The sequence below is a fragment of the Carassius carassius genome, chromosome 2, assembly GCF_963082965.1.
Source record: "Carassius carassius chromosome 2, fCarCar2.1, whole genome shotgun sequence".
Taxonomy (NCBI): Eukaryota; Metazoa; Chordata; class Actinopteri; order Cypriniformes; family Cyprinidae; genus Carassius; species Carassius carassius.
Genome location: NC_081756.1, coordinates 9,576,374 through 9,599,943, shown reverse-complemented (window position 1 = coordinate 9,599,943; position 23,570 = coordinate 9,576,374). Strand labels below are relative to the sequence as shown.

At 37.9% G+C, this 23,570-nt stretch overlaps 2 protein-coding genes across 4 annotated transcripts in view; both read right to left on the bottom strand.

Annotated features, from left to right (window-relative positions):
* The window catches only part of LOC132101715 (insulin-like growth factor 1 receptor), a 97,255-nt gene that overhangs the window by 1,654 nt on the left and 72,031 nt on the right, over positions 1–23,570 (bottom strand). For 2 of the 3 annotated variants that reach the window (XM_059506878.1, XM_059506870.1), the window contains 10 exons: positions 19,977–20,257; positions 19,756–19,889; positions 16,357–16,522; positions 16,164–16,263; positions 15,916–15,980; positions 15,610–15,839; positions 15,383–15,490; positions 14,732–14,891; positions 13,798–13,927; positions 12,580–12,714 (listed from right to left, as the gene is read on the bottom strand). In XM_059506878.1, the coding sequence (XP_059362861.1) occupies positions 12,580–12,714; positions 13,798–13,927; positions 14,732–14,891; positions 15,383–15,490; positions 15,610–15,839; positions 15,916–15,980; positions 16,164–16,263; positions 16,357–16,522; positions 19,756–19,889; positions 19,977–20,257 (1,509 nt within the window). Of the gene's footprint in view, positions 1–12,579; positions 12,715–13,793; positions 13,928–14,731; positions 14,892–15,382; positions 15,491–15,609; positions 15,840–15,915; positions 15,981–16,163; positions 16,264–16,356; positions 16,523–19,755; positions 19,890–19,976; positions 20,258–23,570 lie in introns of those variants that run through there. The other variant, XM_059506887.1, reaches the window with a different exon arrangement.
* LOC132096589 (E3 SUMO-protein ligase ZBED1-like) lies at positions 1,573–4,733 on the bottom strand. Its single transcript, XM_059502038.1, has 3 exons — positions 3,785–4,733; positions 2,692–3,320; positions 1,573–2,604 (listed from the first exon to the last, which is right to left on the bottom strand). The coding sequence occupies exons 1-3, from the start codon at positions 4,641–4,643 to the stop codon at positions 2,218–2,220; spliced, it is 1,875 nt and encodes a 624-aa protein (XP_059358021.1). The 5' UTR covers positions 4,644–4,733; the 3' UTR covers positions 1,573–2,217.

Below are 23,570 nucleotides of genomic sequence, written 5' to 3'. Positions count from 1 at the left end.
TTTTATTTTTAATAAATTATTTTTATTTTATTCACAATAGAACATAGATAACGTAGCAAATGTTTAAACTGAGAAATTTTACACTTTTATGCACTTAATTAGCTCATTTAAAATTTAATGCCTGCTACAGGTCTCAAAAAAGTTGGCACGGGGGCAACAAATGGCTAAAAAAGCAAGCAGTTTTGAAAAGATTCAGCTGGGAGAACATCTAGTGATTAATTAAGTTAATTGATATCAGGTCTGTAACATGATTAGCTATAAAAGCTTTGTCTTAGAGAAGCAGAGTCTCTCAGAAGTAAAGATGGGCAGAGGCTCTCCAATCTGTGAAAGACTGCGTAAAAAAATTGTGGAAAACTTTAAAAACAATGTTCCTCAACGTCAAATTGCAAAGGCTTTGCAAATCTCATCATCTACATTGCATAACATCATCAAAAGATTCAGAGAAACTGGAGAAATCTCTGTGCGTAAGGGACAAGGCCGGAGACCTTTATTGGATGCCCGTGGTCTTCGGGCTCTCAGACGACACTGCATCACTCATCGGCATGATTGTGTCAATGACATTACTAAATGGGCCCGGGAATACTTTCAGAAACCACTGTCGGTAAACACAATCCGCCGTGCCATCAGCAGATGCCAACTAAAGCTCTATCATGCAAAAAGGAAGCCATATGTGAACATGGTCCAGAAGCGCCGTCGTGTCCTGTGGGCCAAGGCTCATTTAAAATGGACTATTTCAAAGTGGAATAGTGTTTTATGGTCAGACGAGTCCAAATTGGACATTCTTGTTGGAAATCACGGACGCCGTGTCCTCCGGGCTAAAGAGGAGGGAGACCTTCCAGCATGTTATCAGCGTTCAGTTCAAAAGCCAGCATCTCTGATGGTATGGGGGTGCATAAGTGCATACGGTATGGGCAGCTTGCATGTTTTGGAAGGCTCTGTGAATGCTGAAAGGTATATAAAGGTTTTAGAGCAACATATGCTTCCCTCCAAACAACGTCTATTTCAGGGAAGGCCTTGTTTATTTCAGCAGGACAATGCAAAACCACATACTGCAGCTATAACAACAGCATGGCTTCGTCGTAGAAGAGTCCGGGTGCTAACCTGGCCTGCCTGCAGTCCAGATCTTTCACCTATAGAGAACATTTGGCGCATCATTAAACGAAAAATACGTCAAAGACGACCACGAACTCTTCAGCAGCTGGAAATCTATATAAGGCAAGAATGGGACCAAATTCCAACAGCAAAACTCCAGCAACTCATAGCCTCAATGCCCAGACGTCTTCAAACTGTTTTGAAAAGAAAAGAAGATGCTACACCATGGTAAACATGCCCTGTCCCAACTATTTTGAGACCTGTAGCAGAAATCAAAATTGAAATGAGCTCATTTTGTGCATAAAATTGTAAACTTTCTCAGTTTAAACATTTGCTATGTTATCTATGTTCTATTGTGAATAAAATATTGGCTCATGTGATTTGAAAGTCTTTTAGTTTTCATTCTATTAAAATTTAAAAAACGTCCCAACTTTTCCGGAATTCGGGTTGTATATATATATATATATTAAGGCTGAACGATTTGGGAAAATAATCTAATTGCGATTTTTTTCCCCAATATTGCGATTGCGATTTAATATGCGATTTGTTTTGTAAAGATTTTTTTATCCTCTTTTTTCCCCAACAAAACGTAATGAATTATTTAAATATGACCAACACAATATTAGATGCATTTAGTGTGAAATGTTCTTTCCCATAGGCTGGGCCTATTTGTTATAATTAAATTAAAACATGTATGACTTGAAATAAATGACATTTTTATTGAACTGCTCGTTGCAGAAACATCTATGGCTTTGCCACTGTGCATTTCAATAATTTAAACAAAGGTATGCGCACTTTGTAAACACTGTGTGCAAAATTTACAGTCTGAAGAAAAAAATAATTAAAAATAATAATTATCTTACTGCTCCAAAGTCAGTAACATTTCACACAACTGCAACAGCATTTGCTTTGAAAATATTTAGTAAAATCAAAATAAATAAAGTTATAAATAAAAAAATGGAGAAATGCACTTTTAAATTAGACAAAAACTATTTGAATATTATAATTTGGAATAGATCAACCTCACTTATCAAGTACACAACAATAACACACCACACAGACTAAAGTTCACTACGAGTATGGCACTGCCAGCTATAATGATCCAACAGTTTTGTTCTCAGTGGCTCACAGGTTTTTTGCTAAGAAAACCAGAATATTGACTTTTGCTGGCTTCAAGGATGAGCGAGTGCAAGTCACAATATTCCCTCCTGTGCTAAAAAGACGCTCTGAGGGAGCGCTTGTGGCAGGTACACAAAGATACTTGCGGGCCATGATGCACAACTGTGGGTAGCTGATCTTGTGCACCCTCCACCAAGCCAAGGGATCATCTTCTCCATCAATGGTAGGAGTCATCAGGTAATTGTTTAACTCTGCCTCTGCGACATCTTCAACAGGCAAAGAAGGAGAGGCTGCACTGGTCTTGAAAAAACTGCCAAGAGACCTCTTCGCCTTTTCCCCCAAGGGCTGTGCACTTTGAGGCATCTGAACAGTTTCAGTACGAGACCTCTTCTCCTATTAGATAAAAACAACAGCCATTAGTTTTCCAGTTAGATTTTACAGAAAAATTGTGTTTTTGTGAAATACATAATTATCATTTACCCGATGATATGTACGCTGTGCTAAGTCTACCATCTCTGTCTTCAGTCGGGTCTTGATAGCAGGGATGTTGTCAGTACTGATGTACTGTATTTTGAACCTAGGGTCCAGGAAACAGGCAACATCCAAAAGCTCCTGGATGTTTGGGTCTCCATATTTATTATTGAGGTATGCTAGGACTTTGGTTTTTATTGATTTAGTCAGGTCAGTGTCCTCAGCATCTTCAGCCAGGACTGATGTGGCAAAAAGGTGAAGAACTGGCTTGAGGTAGGAGATGCTCACATACTCCTCTCCAGAAAGAGCATCAGTAAATTCCAGTAGAGGATGCAGTGCCTTGTGAATCGACTCCAACACATCAATATCTTGCCAGGTTGGGATGAGGGAGCGTGCATATCGATCTCCAGACAATACCTGAGAAATGGCTTTGGCCTGTTCAAGCACTCTAGCAATCATCATTTCTTTAGATCCCCATCTTGTTGGGCACTCCGTTATGAGGTTGTGCTCAGGGAGTTTGAGCTCCCTCTGTGCCTCCATCAGTGCTGCCTTCTTCTTCCAACTGTGGGAAAAGTGTCCCACCAGCTTCCTGCACAGTGCTGTTGCCCTTGACACTCTGTCATCTTTGAGTGCATTTTCTGAAAGAAATAGAAAGTAGTGTATTACACACAATTAAATTTGAGTTTTGTGATTCAAGGCTATCACTATTACACACTCACATTCTCTGTCATTCTAAAATGCACACATCCACACCCCTGTCCTCTCTCTCTCTCTCTCTCTCTCTCTCACACACACACACACACACACACACACACACACACACACACACTTTTTGTGTTTATTTAGAACATGTAAAAAAACAAAAACAAACAAAAAAACAAAAATGCAGGTGGCCATTCCACAACAGACATAAAATCAAAACATAATATTTCAATTTACATATTAGAAAAGGAGTGGGAGGAAATATTAATTTAATGAATCCCCAACTACACATAATTTATATATTTGTATCCAGCTTATTACTAATCGACGCATCTCTCTCTTTTGCGCGCACGCACACACACACACACACACACACACACACACGCGCGACATAACTTACCAATGGCAAGATGTAATCTGTGCCCAAAACACTGGAGCCTCGTCCATTCATTAAGCCGCGCAGCCAGAACCATATTTGACGCGTTGTCCGTCGTGATGCAGACGTGATTCTCCTCGTGGAGATCCCAGCTGGCAAGCCCTTCTCTCAGGCCGGCTGCAATATTTTCCCCTGTGTGGTCGTCTGGGAAGTAGGTAGTTTGTAGGCAGCGAGCTCTGAGGTTGAAATCTTCATCAATAAAATGGACTGTAAGACTCTGGTAAGGCTCAGCTGTGCGGCTTGACCACATATCTGTAGTGCTAGCAAAAAACTCCACCGTTTTAACCTCCGCGGCGACTTTCTCTTTACACTTTTTGTACAGCTCCGGTATGGCAGTCTGACTGAAGTATGTACGGGAGGGTATATTGTACCGTTTATCAAGCGTATATGTCAATGCCACGAATCCAGGCTTGGTCATCGTGCTGAGAGGCATCATATCTTTGGCTATGAACTCGGTTATTGCCCGAGTGATTTCCCCGTGCCGTTTTGAATTACGTTCATACGGAGTGACACTTTCGAACATTTCGGTCAGTGATCCCTGTCTTGAGGTATTTGGCCTGTCTGGCGCACTGGTGCTCGGTATTTTGGTCATACAACTGTCATACATTGATTTGTGGTATTTTTTTAAGTGCTGAAACAAGTTTGTAGTGTTACCCCGTGAAGTCGCAACGGGAGCACGGCATGCTCTGCATAACACCTGAAGCTGTGCAGCATCTTCTTTTTTGAAACCAAAATAGTTCCACACCACCGACGTGCTGTTCCTCTTTGAGATTAAAGTCGCAGCTGTGTCAGTTACTGACTGTTCCGTCGAGGCAGAGGCCATTGCGCTACAGGTTAAAGATGAACTGACAGGATGAAAAGTTGTTGCAGCCGAGTTCTCCGCTCTTTCGCTCGCGTCACGTGCCCACCTCAAATCGCGCACGTAGCGATTAGAAAATCGCATTTTCTCATATCGCGATATTATCGCAAATGCAATTAATCGTTCAGCCTTAATATATATATATATATATAAATATATAAATTTGTTTAATGAATTTATTATAAAATACATTTCTAAAATGTAATTATCATAATCAATATAACATACATAATGCAATAATTAAAGCATTTATTACATATAACAAATTAATAATCTTAATTCTGGATTGCGTCAGTTAAAAAAGTCATTTTAAGTTACTACATATACATTATATATATATATATTATATATATAATTTTTATTTATTTAATTATTATTATTTTTTTAAATATATATATATATATATATATATATATATATATATATGTCCTTTTATTATCAATTTTATTTATTTATTAAAATATTAATAACAAAATATTATACTTTATAAAAAATATTATAATGTGCAATCTTTATAATATACATTATCAATAATTTAACTTTTTGGTTGGTGTCATAAAAAAAAAGTCCTTTTCATTTTAAATAATTTAAGTCACTCTACACACACACACACACACACACACACACACACACACACACACACACACACACACACACACACACACACACACACACACACTTAACCATTTTGTTTATTAATTTTAAAGTTATAAATAGTATATATCTATACTTTATCAAAATAGCATTACAATCTTCATGTATAGACTACTTGACATAAAAAACTATCAATAAATCTATCTTATTGATTTGCATTGTTAAAAGACGAAGTCTCTTCATTTTAATTAATATTAGTATGTATATATTATAAAAATGATTATAATAATCATTATTTATTTTATAATAATAAAATGATTGATTTTAAATGAATAATAATAAAAATGTACACCTTATTTATAAATACCTCATCATTTAATCATAGTCACTCTATATATTGAATATTGTGCTTTTTAACATTATAGTCACATATACTGAAACTATAAGACCTAATTTCTCCTAAGATCTTGTTCAAACCTCCTACGCCTACTTGCCGTAGCTCTGAACAACAGGTGGCAGTGTGACGAATCCGTAACACAAACATGCATGCTATCAGCGGTTACGTCCCAAACCCACAGCTGCAGTGAGCTCATGGTGAATGCTGTGACCTCTTTACTGCACAGCAAACACACAACTGTGATGAAATCACACTGCAGAGCTGGAGAGAGTTGTAAAGGAGGCCCGAGAGCGCCAGTGAGGGGGAAAAATAAATAAATAAATAAAAGCGTATGATCTCGCTGACGCTAGAGCATTCCAGTTCACCATTTTAATTATAAACAAACAGGCTAAGAATACCAGAGGAGTCTGCTGAAATAAATACTGGGATGCCTGTGCCAGCTCACACACTAGTCGAGTAACACACACCATTAGTCCTACAAACACCAGCGCCGGCTACACACCCACACACAGCTAGCGCAAACATCAGCTGACAGTCACAAATACCCGAGCACCACACACACAAACATTCACACCAGCAAATCCAAGTGTGGTATTTTCACTGTCTCACACACACACACACACACACACACACACACACACACACACACACACACACACACACACTGAGGCTTTTGGCTCTCCAGCTGTGAGACAGAGAGACTGGACTCACTGCCCTCTGTGTTTGTTTTTCCTGCATGGCACTAGATGACGTTTCCATTGATGGGGAGGTTCAGGCTGATTTTAGCACCTCCAGTGTTAAAAGTGCGATATGAACTTGACTTAACCTTTGGAAGAACAAAATATGGATTTTCGGAAAAATATGGATCACGATGTTGAAAAATTTAGCTCAATATGCAAGAGAGAAGTTCTTAGTAATTTCATTCATGTTTATTATAAACATTTAGATTTTTTTATTTATTTAGATATTTTAGAAATTGTATGATGATTATATTACAGCTATAACCAAAAATACTAAAGAAAAGTTGAGTAATTATTAAGCAAAAAGTATTACCTTTTTATCTTTATTTTCAAAGAAACATTTCATATAAATACATATTTCTGAATAACATTATTGATGAATATCATCAAGTTTTCTTAAGGTATGCAAACTTTCCTTTTAATGGTTAACCTTGATACCCCTTGTCCTTTCCATTAGTTAATTTCTTTTTTGATGATTATCATCACGACAACCAAAAAATTAAATCATACATGACAGACTTTGATTTGGCGTGCAAAAGCTTTTCAAAATTGTATAATATTTACAGTCTCTGGACAGTTATACAAAGTAGTCTTTTTTCGTATTTTTACAATTCCAACTAAAAGAATATGAAAACATGAAGAAAAAAAAAGTATGAATCTAAATAACTCAAAATAGCATTAATGCTAGCAACAATCCTGTGCTAATGTGTCATAAAGGCACTATACGGTTTTCACAGTGATCCTGCTTAGTTTTCTTTTTTTATTGCCAGAGCAAAAATAAACAGATCAGCTGGTCGTGTTGTGTGTGAAATATCAGTTCATTCACACTATTTCATTTGTCAACGGTCAACATTTTACTTCAGTGTGAAATAGGACATTAGTAACTAGAACTAGAAATAACTAGAAAAAAAATGTAGGACAGGGCTTGATTTTATACTTCAGTAATAGACTACATACTAGAAACGAGTCAAGTGGAAGGATGCGAGGAATTGAAAAATTAACTATTGGTGATGTCAACCAAAAAAAAGAAAGGTATTTCAAAAGGAAAGCAGGTTCTTTTATTTTTATAAAAAGTTGTAAAGTATTACGAGATCACCTTTAATTTGCCACTTCTAATTGGTAAGCTACGGAAGTTCTAAGCGGCCATGCATTATGTTTTTTCCCCTTCTTGTTATCTCTTTGTCACGACTTAATTTTCTCGTGATCTCGACATAACGAGAGTTGTTTTCTCGTTATAATGACTTCATTATCTCGTGATCTCGACATAACGAGAGTTGTTTTCTCGTTATGATGACTTCATTATCTCGTAATCTCAACATAACGAGTTGTTTTCTCGTTATGATTACTTCATTATCTCGTGATCTCGACATAACGAGAGTTGTTTTCTCGTTATGATGACTTCATTATCTCATGATCTCGACATAATGAGAGTTGTTTTCTCATTATGATGACTTCATTATCTCGTAATCTCAACATAACGAGTTGTTTTTTCATTATGATTACTTCATTATCTCGTAATCTCAACATAACGAGTCGTTTTTTCGTTATGATTACTTCATTATCTCGTGATCTCGACATAAAGAGAGTTGTTTCTCGTTATGATGACTTCATTATCTCGTAATCTCAACATAACGAGTTGTTTTCTCGTTATGATTACTTCATTATCTCGTGATCTCGACATAACGAGAGTTGTTTTCTCGTTATGATGACTTCATTATCTCATGATCTCGACATAATGAGAGTTGTTTTCTCATTATGATGACTTCATTATCTCGTAATCTCAACATAACGAGTCGTTTTTTCGTTATGATTACTTCATTATCTCGTGATCTCGACATAACGAGAGTTGTTTTCTCGTTATGATGACTTCATTATCTCATGATCTCGACATAATGAGAGTTGTTTTCTCATTATGATGACTTCATTATCTCGTAATCTCAACATAACGAGTTGTTTTTTCATTATGATTACTTCATTATCTCGTAATCTCAACATAACGAGTCGTTTTTTCGTTATGATTACTTCATTATCTCGTGATCTCGACATAACGAGAGTTGTTTTCTCATTATGATGACTTCATTATCTCGTAATCTCAACATAACGAGTTGTTTTCTCGTTATGATTACTTCATTATCTCGTGATCTCGACATAACGAGAGTTGTTTTCTCGTTATGATGACTTCATTATCTCATGATCTCGACATAATGAGAGTTGTTTTCTCATTATGATGACTTCATTATCTCGTAATCTCAACATAACGAGTCGTTTTTTCGTTATGATTACTTCATTATCTCGTGATCTCGACATAACGAGAGTTGTTTTCTCGTTATGATGACTTCATTATCTCGTAATCTCAACATAACGAGTTGTTTTCTCGTTATGATTACTTCATTATCTCGTGATCTCGACATAACGAGAGTTGTTTTCTCGTTATGATGACTTCATTATCTCATGATCTCGACATAATGAGAGTTGTTTTTTCATTATGATGACTTCATTATCTCGTAATCTCAACATAACAAGAGTAGTTTTCTCTTTATAACAACGTAATTTTCTCATGATCTGGACATAACGAAAGTTGTTTTCTCGTGATCTCGACATAACAAAAGTAGTTCGCTAAACAACTCTGGTTATGTCGAGATCACAAGAAAATTAATTCGTTATAACAAGAAAACAACTCTGGTTATGTCGAGATAAGGGATGGGAACCGAAAACCGGTTCTTATTCAGAACCGGTTTTGTTCTTTGAAAAGAACCGTTGAAAAGAACGGTTCTGGTGCAACACGTGACCAAGCGCTGTGAGCAGCCTTGAGCCGGTGTTCTGAATATTCGGCGTTTCCCGTAAAGCAACGGTTCTCAATTGTAGTCCTCGCGCCCCACTGCTCTGCACATTTTGAACGTTTCTCTTGGCGCTTCAGACATTTGTTTTATTCGAACATAAGTGCCCTGCGAAGTGGACATTACAGGATATTCAGCCATGATTCCAGTTTGAAGCGAACGTAGCTATATGTTCCAATCAAAGTGCATTGAAGTGTGCAACACGTGAATTTAAATTGTATTGATTTACAGAGGTATATGATGTCACAGTTGTCCATGTTTAAAGACACTGCACAGCACAAATCAGTGAATGAATGTTTCGATGTGAGGTAAACTTCAACAGATTTCCCCTGCTCAGAGAGTAGGGAGCAATGAACATTTGAAAAACAGTTCATGCACGGAGTTCATTTCTAACGAGCTGATTATCTGAATCAGGTGTGTTAACAAAGAGAAACGTGCAAAATATGCAGAGCAGTGGGGTGCGAGGATTGGAATTGAGAACCGCTGCCGTAAAGGATGTCACGAACCAAATAACAGACACGCCTCCCTGCCTCTTTAATTACTGAGCACATTGATTCCAATGACGCGCATTCCACAGACTCGTTGCGCTGTCGCGTCTTCAATTGCCAAACAAATTGTTTCCCATGACTGTATGTGCACTCGCGCCTTTGATAACTGTGCACATCGTTTTGTCTGACTGTACATCTAACGGCAGCGCGCTGCACCTGCCGCCACTAAATTGCATTATATTTGTCCCATATTGTCATTAATATACATACTGGCTTCAACTTGGACCACTAAATAAATAGACTGCTATTGTTATCCAAGTATGAGGGTTAGATTATTTAGTGTACAGGTCACAGGTCAAGAGTGATAAAGTGATAGAAAATATTAATTTTAATATTAATAATGCATTTTAAATGTTTAAAAATGTGGAAACCACTCATTGCATCACACCATCTCCTGACTGCATTATTATTTGCAAAATAGGGACTTTATGGAGAGTGTCTATACATGTTTAAGTTTAACTGTTTATATTTAATTAATTAAGGGAAATTAACAAGTGTCTCAGCCCTCAAGGGACTATTTGGCCAACAAGCTTATTCCTGCTTGAAAAGCAAAACGTTATTGATAGTGTAAAAAACATCAACTTTGAAACACATGCTGATTGATGGACTAGCATTACTCAGCATTACTTACTACCTTCCAGCAAAGCTACATTCAGTAAAAGAGTAAAAAACAGTTCATTTAAATGAAACCAGAAGCCGAACCAGAAATTTTCAAAAAATACCCCACCCTACATATGAAGATCTGTACACTGTTATATATGTTGCATTTTGACATTGCCAAATTTTTAATTAAGTTGACAGTAAGTAATAAACAGTATTGAGCATTGAATAGTTGAGTATTGTGCATTTTTCCTTACATCTATTTCTTAATAATTGTTTAATGATTTTAATGGAACCGGAATCAGAACCGGAACCGTTAGGTGGAACCGGACCCGGAATCTGAAAATTTCTAACGATTCCCAACCCTAGTTGAGATCACAAGAAAATTAAGTTGTGATAATAAGAAAACAACTGGTTGTGTCAAGATCAAGAGAACATTAAAGTCTTGATAATGAGAAAACAAGAAGGGAAAAAAATAATAATGCATGGCCACTTAGAACTTCCTTGGTAAGTTGCACATAATTTCCGGTTTTAATCAAACAGCTGGACTTCCGTTAGAGGCTGAATTTGGGTGACCGTTGGCACTGTTAGTCTCTGCAGTCATGCACTGGCTCATTAAAACACAAGACAGAAGCAGCCGCAGTAATAAAGCAGCAAGTACCAGCCCAAATCCCTCCCACATGCCCTGCTCCACTCCTGTTCTGGCTGCCTTAAAGACCACTTCATCCTTCCCAGCACTTCTCTAAAAAAGAAAGTGGTAAAAGGTGCCAAATGTTGACTAACCACAACAAAGACCCTAAACCAAACATCCTTGCGATGAAAATAAGGCACAGGCCAATGCAAACCATTGTGCAATTCCCGTCAATGGACAGTGGATTGAGAAAACGCAAACTACAATTTGTCCTGAAACAAAACATCATTGTTAATTTGTTTCGCCAATAAATAAAGAGAAAAAAATGGCTTCCTTTTTATTGTTTTTGTAAAAAAAAAAATTCTAATTAATTATTATATAATTAAAATTATATAATTAAAAAAATTATTTATAAATCAATTATTTTAAAAAATCTATATTTTATTTTATTTATTTATTTGCTATATGGACCTTTTTCTGTTTTATCCAACTAAGCTGAAAAGTGATACACAGTCATTTAATAGATTAAAAACAAAAAAATAATTAAAATAAAAATAAAATATGGTTTACACATACAGCCAATAAGTAAAGCTAAATAGTAATGTAAGCTACCTCTGACCTCCAAAACTAATTTTCCATTCTTTGTCAAGTCACCTTGACCAATAGAACATAGTCTGTTTTTCTGTTAAAGTCGTTTCATTGTTGATTCAGTGATGTCATCATCCAGCTCAGTCTTTGTACCCCTTTCATCTCAAGATGCACACACCCACCTCTCTCCTTCCTGGTATAATGTTATATTATTAAAAATGTGGAATCCCTGTAGTGCATTGAGTGTTTGTATGTCACTGCCAGCTCTCACACTTCAGCTAAAACACAGACCTGAAGTCAGACACAACCTAAATCAAACCGCGCCAAAGAAAACCCATAGCTTGGAGACTCTAACAGATAAACAAATTATACTTAAATTTGGACCCAGCCCGCAGAGGTAGAGAGTTAGGCTCGGTAGATTTAAAATCCAAAACAAATAATTGCCAAAGTCAAAAACTTGTTGGGTAAATACCATTAATTCTCAAGCGAATCCAGATTTTTAATGTCTATTCTTGTTTTCAGCTTTTTGATATTACCACCTGAATTATACAGTAGGTGGCAGACTTTCTACTTTTTAAAAGGCAGAGTCCATCCAAACATTTCAATTCTGTCATCATTTATTCACCATCATGTCCTTCCAAACCTAACATGAATATTCATATAAAGAACTTTCAAAGTATCCACATCAAGATGTTGCACCAGGTTTGTTTGTCAATGAAACCAATCCTGCACAGATGGTACGAAAAAGTAACATTGAATTTTGGTATGTAACACACTAAAGTATCATAAAGCTTCTCAAGACTGTTATATGGACCATTTTAATGGGTTTTTTGTGTCCTTTTCGGAGCCTGACAGCTCTGGAAACGGTTTACTTTCACTGGATGGAAAACAACAGTTTGGAAATTTTTCTAAACACTGCACTTGGAACAACTAAGTGAGTGAAAGGTGTGAATAAGATGACTTACAGCATGTCAGGGCAGTTGTCTGGTTTGAATAGCAGTCCTCCCTCCATAACAAATCGCAGTACCTGCTCATTGGACATGCCCTGATAGGGTTGCTCGGCCAGGGTGGCGATTTCCCACAACACCACCCCAAAAGACCTGTAAGAGAACAGATGAGAAACGTTTAAATAGATCGACATTGACAGCGACCAAAGTGTCTACAAGATGATGATCTTCTGTTTCAATTCTGAGTGAGTTCAGTTGAAAGCTCCCCACTCGCAAAAGAACTGCTCCCTGAAGAGTTTTTTTCAAGATATATCAATATTTTCACTGACAATGAGTGATGTGTGTACCTAAAACTTTCAAATGGGAGCAAGTTGTCATTATAATGAGTCAGCAGCTCAGACAAATTATATAATATAACGTGCCGTGGTCTTTTGATAATAAAGCTATTAAGCACATAACAGAAATACCTTCAAGTAATGCTTTTTCTTTCGGGTCTTACTTGTATTATTTTCCTGCAGATACAGTAAGTGTTGTACATCTAAATTAGATACAAAAGAGCTTCAGAGCCAGCAAGTTAACCAGACATTCCATATAATCAAGGCCTGACTGTGACTCTGGACAGACATGAAAGATGAACTGTAAGGGCAGACTCTCCAGACACCTGGAAGGAAACTTGAGCGCATTGTAATTAAGTTAAATCCTCTTCCTGAACAGGGAGTACTTGATTCTGATCCTTAACAAAAGATTTAAGCACAAACCTCCCAGCGAGCTCAAAAAGCTACTTATTACAACACGGGAGGACGAATCGAGTAAAGATTCCTTAAAACTCTGGAATGCCGCTCATATCAGCCGCAGCTGTTACCGTTTCCGGAAAAGCGCGGTCTAGACTCCCCAAGGCTTTCATTGAAATGAGACTAGCATGAGGGCCGATGAGGCTTGATTGCCAGCTTCTTCTGAAATATATGGAAAGATGTTTCTCCTCATTGCTTACCGCATTAACGTATGCACCATGTAATGGAAAATGTGTGTTGAGCTGTGCGAGTGTGGTTTTCATTTGTCATTCAGCTAGATGAGAAACTGAAGTGATCACTAAAGTGGCGGTCTTTGCTCAAATGCAGATGTCGTTCTACAGCTACAAAATCTAGATTGATGTACCCTGATACACGGTTCACTATACATCTCTGTTAATATCTCTATGACTGTAACTGATTCTCTATTGAACACATGAAAGCTTACCAGACATCAGACATAGTGGTGAAAACTCCATCTTTGAGAGACTCTGGAGACATCCAGCGCACAGGCAGCAGTCCCTTGCCTCCTTTTCTGTAGTAATCAGTCTCATAAATGTCCCGTGTCATGCCAAAATCTACAGATTTGAGGATAAATGAGGTGAAGTTACTAAAGGTCTATAGTTTTACTTAACAAAATAAAGAACATATACTAGCAATTCATTACTTAACAAAATAATGAACATATACTAGCAATTCATTACTTGTTAATTATGGAATTAAAATTGGGGATGCACAGATACTAAACACTAAAAAGTCAAAGTGAATATAGGCACAATTAATGGAATATAATGCAAAATAAATATTATTGAAAGTATGAAAGATGCATAATTCTTTTGAAATGTTTGCCATAATTTACTACAAACCAGTTAATTTATTGCTACAGTACACAATGGTTAAATTAATGCAGCAACAGAGATTTTCTTCCGTATTACAACAGATCCAGGAGCTTGCAGTTGATTGCAATAGCAATCAATAGAAGCGGGTTTAAGCAGAAAAATGACTGGAGTATTGTTTCACCAAAAGATCCGGTGCTCGTGCATCGCATTTGTGCTACCGTAGTACACCATATCGGTTTTGCAAGGGGAACAAAGGGCCATTTTATTTGGCCTATATTTAAAGTATTCCCATACTTTTGATAACAGTGGTCTCTGTTTTTGTGATAGAATGCAACTTTCTCCATTCCCGGTATGCCATTACGCGAGATGTAAACAGTGTGACGCGTCGACGCATTTCACGCACATCGACGTATTTTTGTAGTCGACGTAATCGATGACGTCGATGCGTCGTTGCAGCACTGCTATACACTTTTTAAAGCATTTCACATGTCAAATACAAGCCAACAGAAGTGAATACATTTCCCCCACAATTTCATCACATACCACCAATTTTGACAGCAAAATCCTCTGCCACCATGCAATTCCTTGCTGCCAAGTCTCTGTGAACAAATTTGTTGGCATTGAGGTAAGCCATGCCGTCCGCGATCTCTCCTGCCATCTGAATCATCTTCTTCAATGGCGGCAAAGGCAAGCTGGAGATGTTCTGAGGACGCAAGAGGAAGAGGAGAATGATACTGCAGCTCTACTCCAAAGCCCAGCGAGTCTTGTGCATTTCATGCTGAGGCTTTGCATCACGTGAATGGAAATCAGTTTGGAACTGAGTTTCCCATGTGTGCATGGGAAGAACATTTAAAATCAGTCACTTACAAGGATGCATTTTTCATTTAGAATACAGACTATGCAGTACACATCGAGACATCACACTAGGTTTTAGAGTTCAAGTCTTGAAGGAGCTTATAGTTTAGAAACAGTGTCTCAGAACTGCCCTTAAGACACAGAAAATAGCAGTGAATGCAAGAGCAGATGATTAATTCTGATGAAAGGAAATTGCTCAATTATGAATCAAAATTCAACTACACTACTAAACAGATGGCAATTCTTAGCTTTCAGGAATTTAGAATAGCAGTAACAAATTCAGTCCTAGTCAAACCTTGATCAATGACATGAAGATGTATCGTGTATAACTTTATTCACCTTAGCGGATCGAAGTGAACGCAAGTAACTCTTCAGATCTCCTCGTGTCATCAGCTCCATGATCACCAGGGTTGGCTGACCCTGCGAAACTACACCCAGCAGACGCACCTAAACCAATCACAAACCACATCAGAGGAAGCCACCAGCTAAAAGTCAACATTAGTTTACACCAATGCTGCCAATCTTTAAAGCATCAGGTGAGATCTGTCATGCATTCTCTGACTAACCACATGGTGACAGTTGAACTCCTTCATCACAGAAGCTTCATTGAGGAACTCGATGCGCTCGTGCAAGCTAGCCGATTCGTTGACCGTTTTTATAGCCACCCTGGTTTCCGGCTCATCTTTCACAACACCTTTGGCAATGCCCTCATACACCATACCAAAGGATCCTTGTCCAAGCTCTCGGCACATTGTGATTTTCTCTCGCTCCACTTCCCATTCATCCGGCACATACACTGTAAACAAATACAAGAGGTACAATTATTCTCGAAAAATGATGTTGAGTCGATATTGCCCTTACTGAATACTCACTTTCTGCTGCGCTGAAGTACTCTGGGTTAACAGACGTGTAAAGGTTTCCAAGCCTGTCGCTGTTTCTGTGGATTCCAGATAGCATTTGTTTATCATAAACAGCACTAAGATATTTAATAGAGAACAAGCATGAAGTATTTCAAGGTAAGTCCCTGCTTTTTTTTATTTATTACAGTATCTGGAGTGTCTCAAAAAGGTGTTTTGTCTACAGAGGCCTATATGGAGTGAAGGTGTGTTAAAACTGGTACCGTCTCTTGTTCAGATAGGTGAAAGCCACTCCAGCGATGATGGCAAAAATCAGGAAAATCGGGATGATCATGAAGTACAGGTAGTGCTCATAACCTGATTCTTGAGCGTACAAGAAGAGAAAGTTTGAAACTCAACAATCTATAACTCTTACATTTTAAAAGTTGAAAGGGATGAAATTCATAGTAAACTTACGATCAACTTGAATCACATAGAAAGCCATCGGTTCTGTCCATGACCCGTTTCCAGCCAGAGATGTAGCCCGTACACGGACAGAATAGTTCCCAGGTCCCAAGTTGGAGAGTTTCACCCCTTTGTGCTCCCTGTAGTGTTGACGTGATACACACTCATGCTTCTCAGGCTGTTGTAGAAAAAGAAATACAAACACATACTGGTAAATGTAATGCTATGGTAAAATGTGACAATGACAATGACAATTTATTTATATAGCACAATTAACTACAACAAGATTTGACAACTGAATTTATTTGTCGGTCAAACTTTAAGCCATCATCAGAGATGAAGCCAAGGTTTTTTACCCATGATTTTAAACACAGAGTCATCCCTCCCAAATCTAATTTTGGGGAATTTGAAAATTCAGATGGACCAAAAAATATAATTTCAGTTTTCTTTTCATTGAAAATTTAAAAATTTAAGGAAAGTTAAGTCTTTACATCTGCCAAACATGTCATAAGAGACTCAAGACCCACAGAGTTTCGTTTGACAGGCAAATAAACCTGAGTGTCATCCGCATAACAGTGAAATGACAAACCATGTTTTCTAAAAATTGAGCCAAGTGGGAGCATATAGAGGGAAAAAAAGCAAAGGAGCCAAAATAGAACCCTGAGGAACCCCACAGGGCAAAAAAGCATTACTCGAGTAATGCTCACCCATCTTGACTGAAAAACTCCTATTTGCAAAATATGATTTTAACCAATCTAGAGCAACACCTCTTAATCCAACACAATGTTCTAAACGTACAATGAGAACAGCATGATCGACTGTATCGAAAGCAGCCGTCAAATTCAAGAGCACCAAGACTGCAAAATCACCCGAATCACATGCTATCAAAATATCATTAAGAACCCTCAAAAGTGCAGTCTCGGTAGAATGGCATTTACGAAAACCTGATTGAAATGTTTCAAACATTGAATTGTCAGATAAAAAATTTTGTAGCTGTGAAAACACAATTTTTTCCAGAATCTTGGAGATAAAAGGCAGATTAGAAATGGGCCTAAAGTTTGTTAAAACTGATGAGTCCAGATTCTGTTTTTTAAGCAGTGGGTAAACCACTGCATGCTTTAAACAGACAGGCATAATGCCAGATTCTAAACTGTGATTAATGATGAACAAAAGATATGGAGCGATGTCAATAAAAACTTGCTTAAGTAAAAAGGAGGAATAATATCCAAGGACGAGCCCGAGTGCTTTAGATGCTCAACTATTTCCAGCAAATCTGGAAGAGAGATTAGTTTAAACGGACTAAAAAATGTATTGGCGATGGAGGAATTAGATGGTTTACAAAACGAGGGAGTTATCCCCAGCCGGAGATCACTAATTTTACCATCGAAAAATAATAACAATTCTTCACATGAAAGAGAAGAATCCCCAGAAAAACGACAGGCCGGTGGATTAAGAGTAGCATTAATAATGTTAAAAAGAGTCTTTGGTCTAGAACAGTTTTTGTTAATTATATCTGACAAATGTCGACATTTTGCTTTTTTCGCTGCTTTCTGATATTTAAAAAGAGAGTCCTTTAAAATCTCAAAGGAAACATGAAGCCTGTCCTTTTTCCACTTTCGTTCTGCTCTTCTACAACAACGTCTGAGAGAACGAATAGAATCATCAATCCAGGGTTCAGAACGGGTTTTAGGCTGAAAAGTCCTTAAAGGAGCCACAGCATTTAAAACATTAGAACAGGTGGAGTTAAACCTGGAGAGAAGTTCCTCAATGCTAACATTACAGGAAAAGTCAGCAATAGATGGCATCACTTCATGAAAAATGGATGAAAAAAAGAGTCTTTGGTAGTATGAGTAGTACGCCGAGAAAGGCGGCCACGAGATGGGACTATAGGTGCAGCAGTAGAACATGATACAGTAAATAAAACAGACTTATTATCGGAAAACCCATTTTCACAGACTTCTAAATCAGAAATACTAAGTCCATGCAAAAGCACTAAGTCAAGTGTATGGCCATCCTTATGAGTGGGACCATTAACCCCAATAGAAAAGTCAAAGGCGTTCAGCAAATGGGTAAACCCCTTAGCTAAATGATCATTCATCCAGAAAATATGAACATTAAAATCACCGAGTATAAGAAGCTTGTCGTATTTCAGAGTCACATCACCCAGGAACTCAGCAAACTCCGTTAGAAAGTTCGTATTAGATTTTGGTGGTCGATAGATTACCGCTATGAAAAGCGGATCACCAAGTTCTAAAACAAAAGTTGAAGTTCAAAGCTGCTGTAGTTACTCGCCACTGAGCGAAAAGTAAAATGATCTTTATAAATAGATGCAAGTCCGCCACCCCGACCAGTTGTGTGTGGAGAATTAAAAAACAAACATTTAGATGGCAAGAGTTCAGAAAAAGGACTCAGATCACCTGGACAGAGCCAGGTTTCAGTAAGAAATAAAAAATCCAAGTTTCGGGTAGAGAACAAGTCGTTTAAAATGAAAGTCTTGTTAATCACCGATCTGGTGTTGATCAAAGCCATCCTTAAAGACAGAGGACTTAAGGTAGATACCTTGCATTGCTTTGCCCGTGGTAGAGGACGAAGATGTTTCAAACACACTCCTCCACAATAAAAACGTGGAGAGAAAATAGGAGAATATATACCGAAGAGTGGGACCATCACAGTCGGAACCAGGGGGATTAACCACTCCCGAATCGGATCCAGGGAGCGCCGGTGAACCACACGACTTCCGAAAACTCCATCAGAACAGAGATGCTCTCTGTGTTTCAAAAGCGCAAGCCTCAGCTTAACAGATGTGCCAGTCCGTTTTCCTCGGCGTCGCCTCCGCCTCCAGGCCGGTAAGGAACATGGCCAGCAGCGTAGATATCCAGGTATGGTTGATAGTAGTGGAGGAGGAGTATAATACGAGCCATTCCGTAATTGATATGGCAACGTGTTTGCAGAAACTTGCAGATTAAAAAGGAATGCCCGATCGTAAGTCAGTATCAGTGAGGCGAGCAGCGGCTGACAGATAAAACTAATTAAAATAAACAAACAAACAAACAAACAGTACATGGAGCGGCAGACGGCAAGCCATACACATCGGTGCCATCTTCAGATCTCAGCAAAATGTCAGCAATGTGGTATAACTACCCTGAAATTGTGAATGAAGAAAAAAAAAGTCCTGTTGCATTAAAAAAGGGACAATTTTAAGGAAAAAGAAAAGAAAGCATTATTAAAAAATACTTAATTAATAACAAACAATGAATAAATAAAGGTTATTTTTTTCCCTGAAAGTCTTGAATGTTACACCACTTGACATTTTTGAACCAATGAATCAAACGTTAGTTTAAAATTGTATAAAAATAAATAAATGTAAAAAAAAACTTATTATGACACGAGTGATCAAAATACAACAGTCACCTCTGTTCCAAGACGATAATGTATCTCATACAGCAGGATCAGGCCGTTGGGCTTTTGCGGTTCAGGCCACTTCAGAAACACTGAACCCTCCAGACCTTCCCAAGTCACAGGACCAGGAATGTCATCTGCTCTGTCTACAAGAAAAAAGAAATCAGATTTGTCAATGACGTATTTGAAAACAGTGCTTCACCTTCCATTGCATGTTGATGTCCTGCTCTTACCTGCCGCTTTGGTGCGGGAAAAGATAAACGCGGCTGCGCTGCAGTGCCAAACCTCTTTGTTGCAGGCGTGCACGTCGATGCGGTAAACAGTGAAGGGCTGCAAGCCACTGATGTCAGCGCTACGCTCCTTCAACTTCTTCTCTATAAAGGAAAATTCCTGTCTAGGCAACTCATCATGAGAGAAGTTACCCTCTGTCAGGTTCCAGTTTCCCGCCAACAGAGTGTGGATGGAAGTAGCGTTGGCCACACCAAACAGATCCCGCCGTCGCCTGTCTGGAGGTCTGGAACCAAAGAGAGGAGTAAAACTGCAACTTTAAGCTCAACTTCTGGATGTGCAGTAAATTGAAACTGGCTTTATTTAAAACATTTACAGAAATTTTCATTAAAAAAAATATATAATAATAAAGGATGTTTTAGTATCAGCGCATCTGACCTCTGATAAATCTGAACACAGATATTAACTGTGACATCTGCCCTAGTTTGTAAAATTGGCTTTTTTTTAATGAAAGTTGAATGTACTGTATAAGTTAAAGCACCATTACGTTTTGTAGTTAGAATTTTGAAACCGTGTCTGTTTAAACATTAATTCCAGTGCAATTCCTTTCACCAAAGACTTCCATTGTAAATGGATTAATATGCACGTAACCTGAAAAAATAAGAATATGTATTTTATTATAATTTATCTGCCTGGATTGTATGAAACAAGCATTTTCATTTCTAAAACATATACAGAGAAGAGGAAAGAAAACACAAACTTGTAAAATGCATGGTGTATAAAATCCATTTTCGTTTATACATAATTATCACTTAGAATCAATATTGGTCGCCATAATTTTTCAGGATTTCTTCTAATATTATACATGTCTTTTCCGGGCAACTGTGTATGAAAACTTTAGTTTTAAATGCAGTTTATTTTCTGTGCTAATCGACAGCAGTTCAGACACATGAAGGGAGCTTTTTTTCCTTAATATTGGGGAGACCATTTTTAACCCCATTTATGAACGTGTGAGGTAACAACCACATGGCTGTTCTCCCATGAGAGCAAGTTACTCTCGTACTTGCCAAAGCAATCACGGATCCTGTCCTCAGATGATCTGGCAATGACTCAATCCCCTTGAATCCTTCCACACACACACACACACACACACACCACAGCTGGTCTCTATTCCTCGGCATGCTAACACTCACACGCTGGAGCATTTTGTCCCTCAACTCCCTATAAGCTGCAAGTCCTTCCTCTGCCTGCTAGACACACATCCTACCACCACAGATGGGTTGAGTTTGCCTGAGAGCATATGATATGAAGCTATGCATCCCTCTGTATATGACTGGATATGCTGGCCCAAACACAACCTTGTCTAATCGCTGGCTAAGTTAAGAATGGAATACAAACCTATTGCATACTACAATACAGATGAACTTTTTCAAAGAGATCAGTATTTTTATATACATTATTTTTTTTCAGCAAGGATGCATTAAATATACAAAAAGCAACAGCAAAGACTTTTATTGTGTTACAAAAGATTTCCATTTCAAATAAAGGCAAAAAAAAAATGTTTTCAACATTGATAATAATAAAAAAGCAGCAAATGCGCACATTAAAATGATTTCTGAAAGACACAATTTTATTTCTAACACTTATAAGAACAGCATCCAATTTAAATAGTTTTTTTTTTGTAAAACTATTAATATCCTTACTGTCAATATTGATTAATTTAATACATTCTTGATGTATATAAAAAAATGTGGTTCTGGTGTAGTCTTTTTTTATTTTTTTTTATTTTATTTTTTTAGAAAAAGCCACATGATTTGAAGTTTCAAATGAAACCCCTAAACCTAAATTATTAACAAAACCCCTTTTTAGTAAAAATACCACTAAAAACAGCACAAGTCATATGCTAGCAAGCCATTCTGGACATTTCCATTCTCTAAACCAGTGACTTTCCCTCTTCTTTTCTGTGCCTTATGTTCCCACATCTCTTTTTCATTCTCTCTCAATCTTCTTTCCGCGGCTCCCTCCGTGCAGAGCGGCATTCATTGATCTGTGTGCTCTCCGGCTGGAGGGGAACTTCCCTTTATTTCATTGGTATTCCAGATGGCATTACTGTGCATTTCCTGGCAGCCAAGCGGTTTAAGGGGGGAACGGCAACTGAATGGATATGATTTCCTCTCCTTCTCGTTCCCCCTTCCTCCCGCTATCTCCAAATCCTGAACTTCGAGGGAACTCGAGGCACTTTCCTCAATATCTCGGTTTTCAATAAAAACTGGTTGTGCTGGCCCGGGTACAGACATAGGCACAGGTGGAAAGAGTACAATAATATTCTCCTCAAGTAAAAGTACCATTACATTAATGAAATTTTACTTTAGTACAAGTAAAAGTACCAGTCTAAAAATCAACTCAAGTAAAAGTAAAAAGTAGCTCATTTAAAATTTACTCAGAGTAAAAATTACTTAGTTACATTTTAACAGTGGGAGGGAGTCAAAATGGGACAGGCCAAGGGTGTCAAACTCAGTTCCTGGAGGGCCACAGTCCTGCACAGTTTTAGATTTAACCCTAATTAAACACACCTGATCCAGCTAATCTAATCATTTAGGTTTATTTGAAAACTACATGATATGTGTGCTGGAGCAGTGTTAGAACTAAACTCTGCAGGGCTATGGCCCTCCAGGAACTGAGTTTGACACCCCTGTGATAGGTCTATTAATCTCAAAGGAATCAGTTATTTAGAATGTCAAAGCTTTATTTTAACCACCAATGCAACGATGCAATTATTTAGCTTACCTCTACATTCTTGCGAAGGGTTGATGTCTTGTCGAGATTTTATAAGCTGCTAGTTTGGTCTTCCTAGGCAAGTAAAGCTTACACTGCATAATAGAGCACATATGGCCAGGGGTTCACTTCACTTCCTTCGAGTTCAACTTCAGAATATGATGGGATTTCGTTTTCAGCGGTGTCTGCACCACTAACGCCTGTTTTGTCCGTCTGCATCTTTCTTGTGATTTTAGCGCCAGTTTGCACTCCTGCCCATTATTTACTGACGTAGTTTCCAGCGAGAGATTTTTTTTTTTTTTTAATTAATGTGTTTTAAAATGTAGCGAAGTACAATACTTTAAACAAAATATACTTAAGTAAAAGTAAAATTACAGATTTAAAAAATTACTTTAAAAAGTATTAGTACACAAAAAAGCTACTCAATTACAGTAACGCGAGTAAATGTAATTCGTTACTTTCCACCTCTGGACATAGGCTACTTCTCAGCTGTCTGACATAGTTCTGGCCCCACTGCTTTCGTCGTCAGCCAAGCAATGACAAACATGCAGAGGAAAAAAATTGAGCAGACGCAGCAGGGTAATCTAGTCCCAAATAACCCAGGCCAGGGTGGAGAATGGATGCCATTTTGATGTCCTGCATTGCCTGAATCTTGAATTCACCGATGCATTGATTTCAATAGAAGCCCGCTCAGGTATACAGCGATTTTGGCGCTCTCGGCGGGACACATGCGCCGCCCTGCCTGATGATGGATGATAATAGGATACAGATGCCGTTCCTCATTTTAGCACAGAACACTTAATGTGTTACACCTTTGAGATCAG

What these genes read in the sequence shown, in the direction of transcription:
- LOC132096589 (XM_059502038.1), bottom strand. Translation starts at nt 4,643, where the DNA reads ATGGCCTCTGCCTCGACGGAACAGTCAGTAACTGACACAGCTGCGACT. An exon ending in CAGATTACATCTTGCCATTG is followed by an intron (nt 3,321 to 3,784) that starts GTAAGTTATGTC and finishes TATTTCTTTCAG; the next exon opens with AAAATGCACTCAAAGATGAC. An exon ending in CACAGCGTACATATCATCGG is followed by an intron (nt 2,605 to 2,691) that starts GTAAATGATAAT and finishes TTTATCTAATAG; the next exon opens with GAGAAGAGGTCTCGTACTGA.